Source organism: Macrosteles quadrilineatus, unplaced genomic scaffold (assembly GCF_028750875.1).
Source record: "Macrosteles quadrilineatus isolate MER2022 unplaced genomic scaffold, UCM_ALF_1.0 Scaffold_1__1_contigs__length_201487025, whole genome shotgun sequence".
Classification (NCBI taxonomy): Eukaryota; Metazoa; Arthropoda; class Insecta; order Hemiptera; family Cicadellidae; genus Macrosteles; species Macrosteles quadrilineatus.
In genome coordinates this window covers 95,547,796-95,561,501 of record NW_026542594.1, presented here as the reverse complement: position 1 = coordinate 95,561,501, position 13,706 = coordinate 95,547,796, and the positions used below count along the sequence as shown (strand labels likewise).

The 13,706-nt window shown below is 34.5% G+C and overlaps 1 protein-coding gene across 2 annotated transcripts in view; it reads right to left on the bottom strand.

The window, feature by feature from the left end:
* LOC128990869 (mutS protein homolog 4-like) overlaps positions 1 to 13,706 on the bottom strand; it is a 122,247-nt gene that overhangs the window by 83,126 nt on the left and 25,415 nt on the right. For both annotated transcript variants that reach the window (XM_054413536.1, XM_054413617.1), the window contains exons 3-5: positions 4,961 to 5,085; positions 3,474 to 3,622; positions 1,731 to 1,921 (exon numbers count right to left, since the gene is read on the bottom strand). In XM_054413536.1, coding sequence (XP_054269511.1) covers positions 1,731 to 1,921; positions 3,474 to 3,622; positions 4,961 to 5,085 — 465 coding nt within the window. The remainder of the gene's footprint in view (positions 1 to 1,730; positions 1,922 to 3,473; positions 3,623 to 4,960; positions 5,086 to 13,706) is intronic.

Sequence of the window (13,706 nt, the reverse complement as noted above, 5' to 3'; positions counted from 1 at the left end):
CGCTACCCCTAAGGGCAAAATTTTCAAAATTGACCATAATTATTGTCAAATTAAAGCCTATAATTTACTGATTATTTTGAGTCTAAAACATATAAAAAAAACATAAACAATACTGAAGCTATTGATTTTTAATCATAGATAACCCTTATAAAATATAATTTTCCTTGCGTTTGCTTGAAACTCGTGGAATTTGAATAACTAATAGCTTAAATGAAAGCCGGTATTTCACTGGAGGTTCTTAGACCAAAATTTATATGATTGTATAACTGTATAACTGTTGAAATACGTCTTAAAATTGAAGTAAGAATTCAAAAATAAATCAAATTTATGTTTTTGGTCGAGTGATTCAGTAGATAAATATGTGCCGATACTTTATGTGAAATCTTTGCGTGCATACCTTCAATTTGATACCTCAATCATGAAAATCGGTCAGGTTGAAGAGACATGGTGCCTCTAATTGAGACTGCCGCCGACTGTAAAGTGCACGCTATAATACGATTTTTAAGTGCTAAAGGTGTGAAAGCCATTGAATATCATCGACAGATTACTGAAGTGTACGGCGAGAACATTATAAGTGGCATAATGGTACGCAAGTGGATAAGGGCATTTAAATACGGCCCCACCAACGTTCATGATGAGTAACGCACTGGGCGGCGTCATTAGGTACTGTCCCCGTACCCAGCGCGTTGCTCATCATGAACGATGGTAGGGCCGTCTTAAAATGCCCTTACCTACTTGCATACCATTCCGTCACTCATAATGTTCTCGCCATACACTTCACTAATCTGTCGATGATATTCAATGGCTTTCACACCTTTAGCACTTAAAAATCGTATTAAAACGTCCACTTCACAGTCGGCGGCAGTCTCAATTGGAGGCACCATTTTGAATGCTTAAAACCGGATGTAAACACGGCCGATTGTTCTCGAATTTCTGGCTAGATCATACCAGTAGATGCCCATACACAGCGCAAATGTCGAAAATGCCAATCGCAGGGCTGGAACGGAGAAATTTTAAAACTGTACTTACTTAAAAAACATGCCTCTTAAAATTCAGCTAGTTTTATTAACAATTATAATTTTTGTTATGAAACACTAATACTGTACATTAGTAGTTTGTAACTTGTAACTTGTAAACTATTTTTTACTACTAATATTAGTATTGTACTATTGTTATAAAACAGACCCCTGGCTGATTTATTAAGTTCGATATAGATTCACTCACTAACTTAATTAGAGATTTTAGCAAGTCGTAACTGCTCATTGCTATATCTAAGTTCAATCAAAAAAGATTAAATTACCTGTGTCCATCAATTGGTCGTTGTAGTAAGTTATATTAGACATTCCATCCCCAAATTAAATTTGTAGCCAGTATTTTAACCAAAAACGTCGTGGTTGATGTGAGCCACCGACAGATTGTGCTGATCTAAACTACTGATTTCTGTCGAAAACACAAACGTTTTTACCAATTCAAAGTAATGGAATTACTTATTCTGAACTATCACAACTGTTATGACCCATACACTTGGCCAGAAACAAAAAATAAGGTATACAATAAGAGTTTTAGTCGCTAGCGCATTCTATGACTGGCTCACACAACTACGTTCTTTTTTAACAAAAGATTGGCAACAGTTGGTCCATATAGATGGGACGCCTACTTCAGTATCTAATAGTCAATGGTTATATGTAGCTATATGTAAGTTTGTATTGATCAATTCAAAAGTGGCTTACTTTTGACGGACCACCATTTCTACATTCGCATACTCAGTGAGGCACAGAGACTGGACTAGCTGCAGTCCTATGTTGTCACTGAAGTGCCGGCGTTGAACTGTTGTTATTAACACTTGAGGAAATGTTTCATGAATCAGTGTGAACAACTTGTTCTTCTCCTGAGTATCGATGAATGTATTTGGAACTAGAATCTGAAACATTTATTTTGGTTGTGTGTTGTTAAATAGGTGTTCTTGCTGAAATCTTATCTTATCTTACTAATATTATAAATGTGAAAGTTTGTGTGTTTGTTTGTTTGAAGCTCAATCACGCATTAACTACTGGACAGATTGGGCTGAAATTTGGCATGATGATAGCTCATATTCCCGATTAACATATAGGCATATTTTTATCTCAAAAATCCTTTCGGGCTCCGACCCAGTGGCTCTGTAGTTCCCAATGTTAACCTTATGAGTATTCATATTTAAAGGGATTTAAAGAATTTAGTCAGCTGTTTCAACTAAAAAAGTTGGTTCTATGATATGAAAAGCATTAAACAGTTATAACATCAACCAACAGGGTGCAGCACTATTATTTTTTTGCATTTATGAAAACACTAGCTGTAACCCGCGGGCTTTGCCCCGTTTAACTTCTTAATTTTCAAGATTATCTCGTTCGCATGGCTCAATCACGTCCTGGTTGAAGTTTGTTCGCTACGCTCACTCACCTTTAGGTTGGAGCTCGTTCGCTACGCTCACTCACATTTAGGTTGGAGCTCGTTCGCTACGCTCACTCACCTTTAGGTTGGAGCTCGTTCGCTGCGCTCACTTGCCTTCAGGTTAGCTCGTTCGCTACGCTAACTCGCCTCCAGGTTGAAGTTCGTTCGCTACGCTCACTCACCTTTTGGTTGCAAATTAGCTGTTGTCATAAATGTAAAAGAAATAATAGTGCTGCACCCTGTTGGTAATTTTTGTAACTTTAATGCTATTGAACATCACAGAACAGAACCAACTTGTTTAATTGAAACAGCTGTTAAGATTCAATAATTTCATTTCTCATAAGGTTAACATGGGAAACTCCAGAGCCACTGGGGCGGAGCCCGAAAGGATTTTTGAAATAAGAATATGCCTATATGTTAATCGGGAATGTGAGCTATCATCATGCCAAATTTCAGCCCAATCCGACCAGTATTTTTCGCGTTCACTTGTCACAAACATACATCCATACATCCATACATCCAAACTTTCTCATTTATAATATTAGTAGGATAGCTAATTTTAACTAAGCAGCAACAAAAAACTGTGATACACAATGAGAACTGTCAAAGTAGGAATTTTTACAGTAATGTTTATGTTTTTAATTTCATGAACCATTTGTGATATTTCGCGAATTTTTATAATTTTTTTTATCTTTATTGTTTAGGTGAATTGGTAGAAAATGATGGCTATGGTAGATATGTAATACTATAGTAAACTGTAAATTTAAAGAAGTGAATTGTATCAAACTGCGTTCTCCCCCCATTGCAAAGGCAATGCTTGAGTATAACTGAAATAAGCAATTTATACTTATATGCCAACCCCGTACAAAGGACGGGTACTCTGCTAGTTAATCAATAAACAAAATATTCCAGACACAGGTGGAAATAAACAACAAAATAAATTCACAATATTAACTTTTACTACTGTTAATGTTTTTTTTATTTTTATTTTTATGTTTATTGTATGCTGTAAAGTAAATGGCCGGCCAAAGAACAGTGCAACCTACCTCAGTTGGATGTAATACATTTATTTTGGACATGGTGTTGGTGTATGTCTGGCAATCACTTATTTGACTCATTATGAGATAGGGACTGTGAATATCCAATGCTGCAATACCCACTTCTCCTCTAGCTAATCCTCGTCCTTCAGTTATTGCTGAAACAAACATTATTTTCACTAACATAAAACTGAAGAATAAATATTTTTGTCTTGATAATCCATTATATAGTTGGTATAATGTCTCTAAAGGAAAAAGTTCACCGCAACATTATCACAGGAGGAGGGGCAGGATATCGCCATTAAAATTTGCCTATAGTGACTGAAACTGGATTGAAGAGCAAGCGGTTCAATAGTAAGGAAAAAACATAGAATTGTCATATCTTCATTGCAATATGTTGGAAATGATTCAAAAGCAGTGGTGGATTACCCATTAGACACGATAGGCAACTGTCTTGGGGCCTCAGGTCTCAGGGGCCGCAGACCAAAAATTAAAAAAAGTTTTTCCCCAAGGCCATTATATTATGGCAGCATACGACATAGACAGACTGCTGCAAATGCCAAAATGTTTAATGAACTTTTGATAATAGACTGCTGCAAATGCCAAAATGTTAAATGAACTTTTGATAATATCATAGATGAGTTTTCTGTATTAAAAGCAAGAAAAGTTAATTTGTTAGGAAATATCATAATATAAATTAACATTTAACAAATATAATGTCATTACTAAAAAATATGTAGGCTAAATAACAAGTTTACTAACCCTAACCCACTAACTGAGTTTTAATTGTAAGTTCCGACCTTTCTTGGTTTTTTTGGGGGGCGGGTGTTTAAAAGTGCCTAGGGGCCTGCTGAGGTCATAATCCGCCACTGTTCAAAAGTCAATACTTCTTTTGCAGTATTGTATTGCCTTTGTGGTAGAAAAGCTCAGTAAGTATCATGAGATTTCTTCTAACTTAATAAACAAAATAATATTATTATAAATTAAAGAATAGTTTGCCATTTATATTTAAGGGAAATAGATGTATAAAATGTATCACAACAAACATATCACTAAGAGAAACTATACAGGTTGACAAGAGCAAGATAGGGGCCTGCTGAGGTCATAATCCGCCACTGTTCAAAAGTCAATACTTCTTTTGCAGTATTGTATTGCCTTTGTGGTAGAAAAGCTCAGTAAGTATCATGAGATTTCTTCTAACTTAATAAACAAAATAATATTATTATAAATTAAAGAATAGTTTGCCATTTATATTTAAGGGAAATAGATGTATAAAATGTATCACAACAAACATATCACTAAGAGAAACTATACAGGTTGACAAGAGCAAGATAGTTGTCTTTTGTAGACACTGCAACCTTTGAGTCAAAAGGTCTTAAAACTGTGGACTCCTATGACTAACAATTTATGACAAGTGAATACTATATATTTTAATGATTACTATGTAGCTTAGTGGTTGTATTTTGACATTTAAAACGGGTTTAGAAGATGGATACCAATAATCATGTTTTGGGCACTCTCCAAACTTGACAATGTTTTTGGTGTCCGAGGTGTTCTAGGAGTGCCAGTGTGGGAAGGAGTGGGAGTGGACCGTGGTCTAGCACCACTGCTTGTTGATGATCTAAAACAAAAACAGGTTTTTTTAAATATGTAGCATCAACAGTGGTGTGATAATGTACTGTCTTAAAACAGATATATTAAGCTGACTTAATTGTTTATTTTGTTTTTGTTTTGTGTTGTCTATGATTTTGAAATGAAGTAAAAACTATGTAACGTAATTTTAGTTTCATTTTATATTTAAAACTGTTTATAATGGCGACGAGGATGAGGAAGGGTGAGAGACACCAGGAGCTAGAAGAAGAAGGTATATTAACACCCAGTCAATCTATTTTCTGTTCTAATTTTGATAAATTCGATGAGGACAATGAGACATGGAGTTCATACATGGTAAGGTTAGACAACTTTTTCGACCTAAACAGAATCACGTCAGAATTAAAGAAAAAGCAGTATTTGATCAATTTGTTAGGACCTTAAAGTATTTCACGGCCTGAGAATTAATCTATGCCCATGTGACATTGAGGATAAAAGTTATGACCAAATTTATGAAGCTTTACAATAATTACTGGAACCTAAGGGATTTATTATTGCAGAACAACATAAGTTCACTAAACGACTCCAGAATCCGTGTGAGTCGGTAGGCAGCTTCGCCAAAGATCTGAAAACCTTAGCCAGTAAATGTGGTTTTAAATGTCCAAAATGTAATGCATCAACATCTGACGTTCACCTGCGGCAACAGTTTGTTTTGGGAATTCATGATGGAAAGTTGCTGTCTAGATTAATTGAAATTCATGAAAATAAAACGTTTAACCAATGTCTTGAAATAGCAAGTAACTTAAATAGCAAATAGCTAATAGCTAAATAGTAAATAGCAAATCAAAAGTGAAACAACCAAAATCCAAGAATCAAATTTATAATCAAAAGTTGGAGAACAATTTCAGATTCGAGGGAAGAAAAGCACTGGATATTTGCAAGGAAGAAAGGGTAGTAACATATGTTTCAGGTGTGGGGGACACCATCACATAAGTGCGTGCAAAATTCCAGCAGATATTAAATGTTGGAATTGTGAGAGGAAGGGAGATCTCAGAAAAGTTTGTCGGAGAAAGAAACAAAACATGCGACAAGCTGATGACGCTTCGGAGTATGAATAGGAAGATGAGTGTCAAAATCCACCTTTTATGTCAATGTTATCCATTGTAGATAGAAAGAAGAAATGTGCTAAATTGTCCAAGCTCTCGGATGATGCATATCAACCCGAAATGGTCAACAGGCTGGGAAAGATTATGTTACAGTGCACCATTGACGATAAGCCTAACTCTTTTGAGTTAGATACTGTTGCTGCGATCAGTACTATACCGCTGCATCTGTTTAAGAAATTATTTCCAGATAAGATTCTAAATAGAACAAGAATGCCGTTAAGAGCCTAAACAGGAGAAATAATTCTCCCGGTAGGGTTTGCGACTGTCGTTGTTTGCTATGAAAATCAAATATCTGTGGGAAACCTGTATGTTATTCGGGGAAATGTAGACAGTATTTTTGGAAGGGAGTGGTTAAAGTTGTTCAAAATTGAGCTTCCTTCATTAAGTCAGGTATCAGAAGATCATACAGATCATAAGAAAGACCAGTTTATAAAGAATCTTAAGAGCGAATTTCCAAATGTTTTCTTACCAGGAGTGGGTAACCGAACTATGAATCTCATTAGAGTTTGAAGCCAAACTCTAAGCCAGTTTACTTGCCACCTCGCCCTGTTCCTTTTGCTTTAAGGGATAAAGTCAATGATGAAATCGACAGGTTAGAAAAGGAATTATTCATAGAACCATTGCACCCTATAATCCGTAGAGCAATGGCCAAGCAGAACACTATGTTCAAGAAGTGAAAAGGTACATAAGAAAAGAAGTGGACACAAAAGGGAAACCTAAAAGAAAAACTTCTTAAAGTTCTCTCATCTCACCGGCGAACACCGACATCGACAACAACAAAAAGTCCGGCGGGGTTGATGTTTGGAAGAAAACTGCGGATTTTGTTAGATGTGTTGAGACCTTCACTAGAGTCAACGTTGAAACCTACCTTTCGCACAGCCCAACAAGGACGTACATCTTTCAAAGGAACCATAAGAGAGTTCAAAGAAGGTGAACATGTTTTGGTAAGAGAAATGTGAAAAATGGCAAAATTGTTTGGAGAAAAGGTGAAATAAAAAAAAGAATTGGAAGAGTGATGTACTCCGTTGCTGTTGATGACATGCTATGGAGACGGCACCTAAATCAACTTCGGAAGATATAGAATTCACAGTATCCTTTGAATTATTTCATGGGGGAAGAGTTTGTACTGTCTTAAAACAGATATATTAATTTACCTAACCCGCCACGTTAAACTTCCCTATCCCAAGCGTGATGTATACAACTTCCTTACTTCTCGAGTGATGTAAAGTTGAAAAAAACTCACTCGGTGATGTAATGAAACCCATTTAAATAACATTGAGTGCTTAACTTAAAAAATATACCTCTCGAGCCAACGGCCAACGACGTTCAACGCTAGAAATCAGCTGTGGGCTTGAATTTTATTGTTATGTTTTGAAGAATTTTCCTAACCTAGCTTTAGTTTGCAAATGAACGTTACTGTTAGAAGATGAGTGAAATGAATAGTGAAAAATACTGTTCGTAGCCTCCTGTATGTTGTCGGGTCAGGTAAAATCTTGTACGTTACACGTTACTCAAGAGCGTGTTTACATCACTTAGGTAAATTATGCAACTCGCTTCCGCTCGTTGCACAACATTCACCTGCGTGATGTAAAAACGCTCTTACTACACTTGTAAGGTAAATAGCTATTAAATAGTTTTCAGCTGACTTAATTGTTTGTTTGTTTTTGTTTTGTGTTGTTTATGATTTTGAAATGAAGTAAAAACTATGTAACATAATGATAGTTTCATTTTATATTTAAAACTGTTTATAGATAAACAGAGCAGTTATTCACACCCTTTTGTATAGGTATTATTAGGATTTATTCAGCATTACCTCCAGGATTGATTTATGACAAATTAAATAGGTTTAAGTACCTTACGTCATCAATTCTATTGAAGTCTGGGGTGACTAGTTTTGAAACAATTGTTTAATTTTCAAGCCTTTGACACAAATTTTACATTTAACTTTGTTGTCTTGAGGTTAAATTTGTGTGTAGCCTATTGACGGCGACATTATGTGCAAATCATTTTATGTGAGACAACAAGGGCTTAAAAATGAAAGACCCGTTTTGAAACTAATCGCCCGAGACTACAATATGATTGAGGACATAAGGTATGTAAACATATTTTACCTAACCCGCCCGCCATGTTAAACTTCCCTATCCCAAGCGTGATGTATACAACTTCCTTACTTCTCGAGTGATGTAAAGTATCAAAAACTCACTCGGTGATGTAAAGAAACCCATTTAAATAACATTGAGTGCTTAACTTGAAAAATATACCTCTATGGAGCAAACTACGTTCAACGCTAGAAATCAGCTGTGCACTTGAATGTTATTGTTATGCTTTAAAGTATTTTCCTAACCTATCTTTTGTTTGTAAAAGAACGTTACTGTTAGAAGATGAGTGAAATAGATAATGGAAAATATTGTACATAAACCAATGTATATTGTCGGGTCAGGTAAAATCTTGTAGGTACGTTACACGTTACGCAAGAGCGTGTTTACATCACTTAGGTGAATTATGCAACTCGCTTCCACTTGCGTGATGTAAAAACGCTCTTACTACACTTGTAATGTAAATAGCTATAATTTTTAGGATGTAGTTTAGTGTCACATAATTCTGAAGATGCCCCACCTTGTGGCTGAATGAGCATTTGTGAACTAATGAACTTCAGAACTATCAATCAAATATATACATAACTAAAGGCAGTCAACAAAATAAAAGGTAACTTAACTATTATTATTAGTCTTCAAAATACATTTTAAGTTGGAAATAATAAACACACATCATCATCCGCTCACAAAATGCCTGGAGATTAAATAAGTTTTTAACTCAATATAGCCTATTTTAGATATTTATGGCTAATAAAGAGTAATAAAACATTCTTAATTTATTACGAGCTGTTAGCCCGTCCTACGTACGGGAGTAGTCAGTTAAACCCGTGTAGGCCTATAATTCAGAACAGCTAGTTTACACGTATAAAGAAAAATTTTATTGCAGCCTACAGTAGAAAGAGTAATTATCAATTGAGAAGTGTATAGGCCTAGTCAATGATATAACCTTCCATCGCATACCTGCCTCTTCCATAATCAATATCACCACAATACAATTACTCATACTATACACAATTTTCAGTAGGTCTGAATTGAAACTCCCTAAAATATAACAAAAACATCCAATAAAATTCACAGTGCACATAATTATAACGTTGGTGTCCTGACATCATTAAACGAATCGTCTACACACATCCCTTATGTCAATTTCACTGCATCAATTGCTAAATAAATAGGTGTAAACAAAGAAAAGTAAACACAACAACATAGTAGTTTGTTTTGTAAACCCCTATAAAAAAGTAATTTCTGGCCATATATGGCCATATCAAAATTCCATATATGTTTTTATAAAGCCATATATGGTTTTTTATGACCGTATATGGAAGCATATATGGCCAGATATGGTTGTATCCATATATGGTGGTGTCCATATATGGTCATATATGTAGTATATATATGGAATTATTGGCCATATATGGCCATACATGTTTTCTATATATGAAACTATTGTCCATATATGGCCATACATGTTTTCTATATATGAAATTATTGCCCATATATGGCCATAAATATCCTCCATATATGGAATTATGGTCTATATATGGCCATATATGGTATGGAATTAAATTACTCATATATGGAATAATAATTTTCCATTTTTGCTCATGTATAAATGAGTTTTTGACAATAACTGGAATTATTATAAGGAATTGTTGCCACATTTGGATTATGTAACTGGCCTCCCAAACACTTCTTATAATATTATAAATCTTAAAGTTTGTGAGTTTGTGTATTTTCTTGTTGCTCTCGCAAGCACAAATTACTGAACTGATTGAGTTGAAATAGGGGGCAGATAATATAGGCATTACTCCTTTAAAGTAGTTAGTAGTAAAGTAATTAAAGTATCCAGATTTGAACCCAGATGACAAAATCCTGTACATACATCTATTGTAAAATTTTATTATAACGCAACAAAATCTTAAAACTGACGTATAATTTTAAAATTTAAGTGTAGTAGGCCTAAATAAGGAGAATATTATATTAATAGTTAATTAATTGTACCTTTGCTATCAAACGGCTGCAAATATCAATGTCACGTACTTAGGCTATATTAATAATAACTTTCTTCAAATGACCTAAAATGTCTAAGAAAAATCTTGTTTTACGAGACCAAATACAGCTTCTATCATTCGTAATAGGTTTTGTTAAGTCACCTAACATGAAGCTGTTGTGGTGTAGTGGCTAAAGGGGTGGACTCACACGCTGGAGTCCCAGGTTCGAATCCCAGTCGGATGCATGCAAATTTTGTTTAGAATTTTTTGAATTTAAAATTTTTATTATAATTTTAATGCATAGTTTATACCATTTAATGTGCAAATATGTTAAATTGTTATTTTTTTATTTATTTATATATTTTTTATTGAAAAATTTCCATATATGGGGGATTCCATATATGATCATATCTGGTTATATTTGGTCCAAAACCAAATATAGCCAGATAAAAAAAATTTAATATGGCCATATATAATCTTTTTCATAAGGGAACAGCTGAGCCAAAAATAAAATAATATTCATTTGAACAAAAGAACTGGCCACATGTTGAAGGAATTTAAAACGTAAACACGCTAGTAAAGCTATTGACGTAATTAATTGTCTATTGATAATCAAACCACCCTCATTGAATCAATGTACATCGTAATTTTCCATAGTCATTTATTTAAACTATACAATATTCAGCGCCTACAAACGTAACCACAACTAAACACACGCCAAACAACTTTTTAGATTTCATAAAAGGATGGTTAGTCTAATTGCAGTATCCTAGGTCAATGATGACGTTGTGTTCAATCTATGTCATTCATCTGTATATCTTTGGATAAAACCCGTCTGAGGTTGTGGTGGTAATTTGAAATCGTATTCCTGAGGATTCTTGATCTCCATCTTTATGACATCAATATTTCCGGCCTAATCCAATAGTTATTTGTGTAACTAGGGGTGAAAGTGGCACTTTGCTGCACACGAGAGCAATGTTTACGCACGAGCCGCAGGCGAGTTCGGAATCATCTCGAGTGCAGCAAAGGCCTTTTTCACTCGTGTTGCACATTATATTTTTCCTACAGTCACTATAAAGCATATAAATCATTAGTCTTTCAAACACTATACAACACGTTTTTAGGTTCAGCTGGCAACACAAATGGTGCCCTAGAGAAAGTAGTACTCGCGGTCCGTATCACTCCGCTATTTTTCCTCAACAAGAAATGTGCTCCGCGTTTTGAGAATATAGTTCCGTATGTTTTTGTAATTTGAAGTGCTTTCCGCCCCTAAAAAAAATGCTTTAAAGGTATTTTCTTGTTTATTAAGATTGTAGGAATGTTTTAAAAACATTTAAATGAAAAGTCCAGAAAGTTGAGAAATACCTAAACTATAAACACGAAATGACAGGTTAAATCGTAGTTATAATAGTCAATCAGCTGCTCATAGTATTATTATCTTTAAGTGTTGCCAACCTATTTCCAAGCGTACACGGATTACGTGCATAATAGAACCACGCTGTTTTGTGTTGTTTCGTTGGAATCCTGATGTGCGGCAAAGTATAAACCGTACGGCAAAGTATAAATATGCAGCAATTAGCAGCTTTCTGTACTATAAACAGTACAAGGAAGCCAACTTTGTCGGATGACTGTAGGAAAACAAAGTTTAAGCATTCAAAAACATTGATTGTAAACAAAACGCTGCCAAGATGAATTAAAACATGTAAAAATTGTGATTTTCGTATCCTTTCCATAAAAGTTGGGCAGTAAAATAATTTGCATATTACTTTTTTTTTTTTACTCGTGTACAGAGCCTCGACTTGTACACATCGATGGTGTTACTTATCTCGGTGGCCTACTAATCTTACTTATTTCCTATAATCAATGACAAAATCAGAGTAAATAACCTCATAGTTCTATGGGAGATTTTTATAATTAACCAGCTGTTAGTTAAAACATATTATATTGCACTAAAACAAACCGAAGATTACAAAGATTACTTAAAATCTTTGATACATTCTACTCTATTCTATTCTATTCTAAAATCTTTGATACCACCCATGTTGGAGGGTGATAGGCTAATTCACGACCCCTTTGAGGTTGCACAGTTGTTTAATTCTTTTTTTGTGGAGGAAGTAAATAGGATTGCTGCTGCTGCGTCGACTGGAGTTGATCTAAATGATGCAAATATAAATGAAGTGGAAATGAACCTGCCCCATACGGCAGAAGAAGAGGTGATGTCTGTTCTAAATCACGTAGGAAGAGGAAAATGCGCTGAAATTGATGAGGTACCTTGCTACTTACTTAAATATTGTAACACCATTGTTGTAAAACCCCTTACAAAAATAATTAATAAATCACTAAGCACAGGAGTGTTTCCAAATCAAATAAAAACTTCAAAAGTTGTACCAATTCATAAGAAGAATGAAAAGAAACTTGTAAATAACTACAGACCTGTTGCTGTACAATCGGTTTTCTCTAAGGTCTTTGAGATTATTTTCATAAATAGACTTATAAATTATTTAGAAATAAATCATGTTATTACTGATAAACAATTTGGATTCCGTAAGGGTAAATCTACGTCTGATGCCATTTTTACACTCTTGGGGTCAGTCTATAAAAATCTGGATCTTATGGAAGAAACTCTTTGTCTATTCTATGATATGACTAAAGCGTTTGACTGCATAAATCATTGTAAACTGAGGATTAAACTAATTAGTATGGGAATAAGAAATACAGCTTTAGATTGGATAATGTCTTTTCTTCAAGATCGAACACAAGTAGTTTCTATAAAATATACAGATTCAAACCAGACATCAAAATTTGTCAAGTCAAAAATTTCTCCTTTGATAAACACAGGTGTCCCGCAAGGTTCAAACCTCGGGCCTATAATTTTCCTGCTTTTTATTAACGATCTGCCATGCTCAGTGACAAAGGGTAATATTTGGCTCTTTGCAGACGACATCAGTCAACTATTTACAGGAAAAGTTATCAAAGAAGTAATTGATGAAGCTCAACAGGGAATAAATGAAATTGTTTCATGGTGCAGCTCAAATGGATTAAGGGGAGCAGTGCGTGAAAATGCTCAAAATATTAACTTTTATTAAATGATGACAAAATATTGTGTATTTTGCGCTGTTTAAGAAAATATATAACACTTTATACTTGGATATTTTCTTACATAAGAAGGAATCTTTAATCCTCCTTTAAGATAAATTAAGGAAACTACCCATTTTCCCGGGTTTTCCTGATTTACTAAGCTTGTCATAGTATTATCTTCAATCAAACTGCATATTTGCATTTAGGATAAAAAACTGAACAATTTGAGTACCCATAGTCTAATATTGTAAATAAAAATAATTTTCCCGGATTTTTGAAAGAGGGCTTCTGGATTTTACCGAGCCTGCCCTTCAAGGGTTC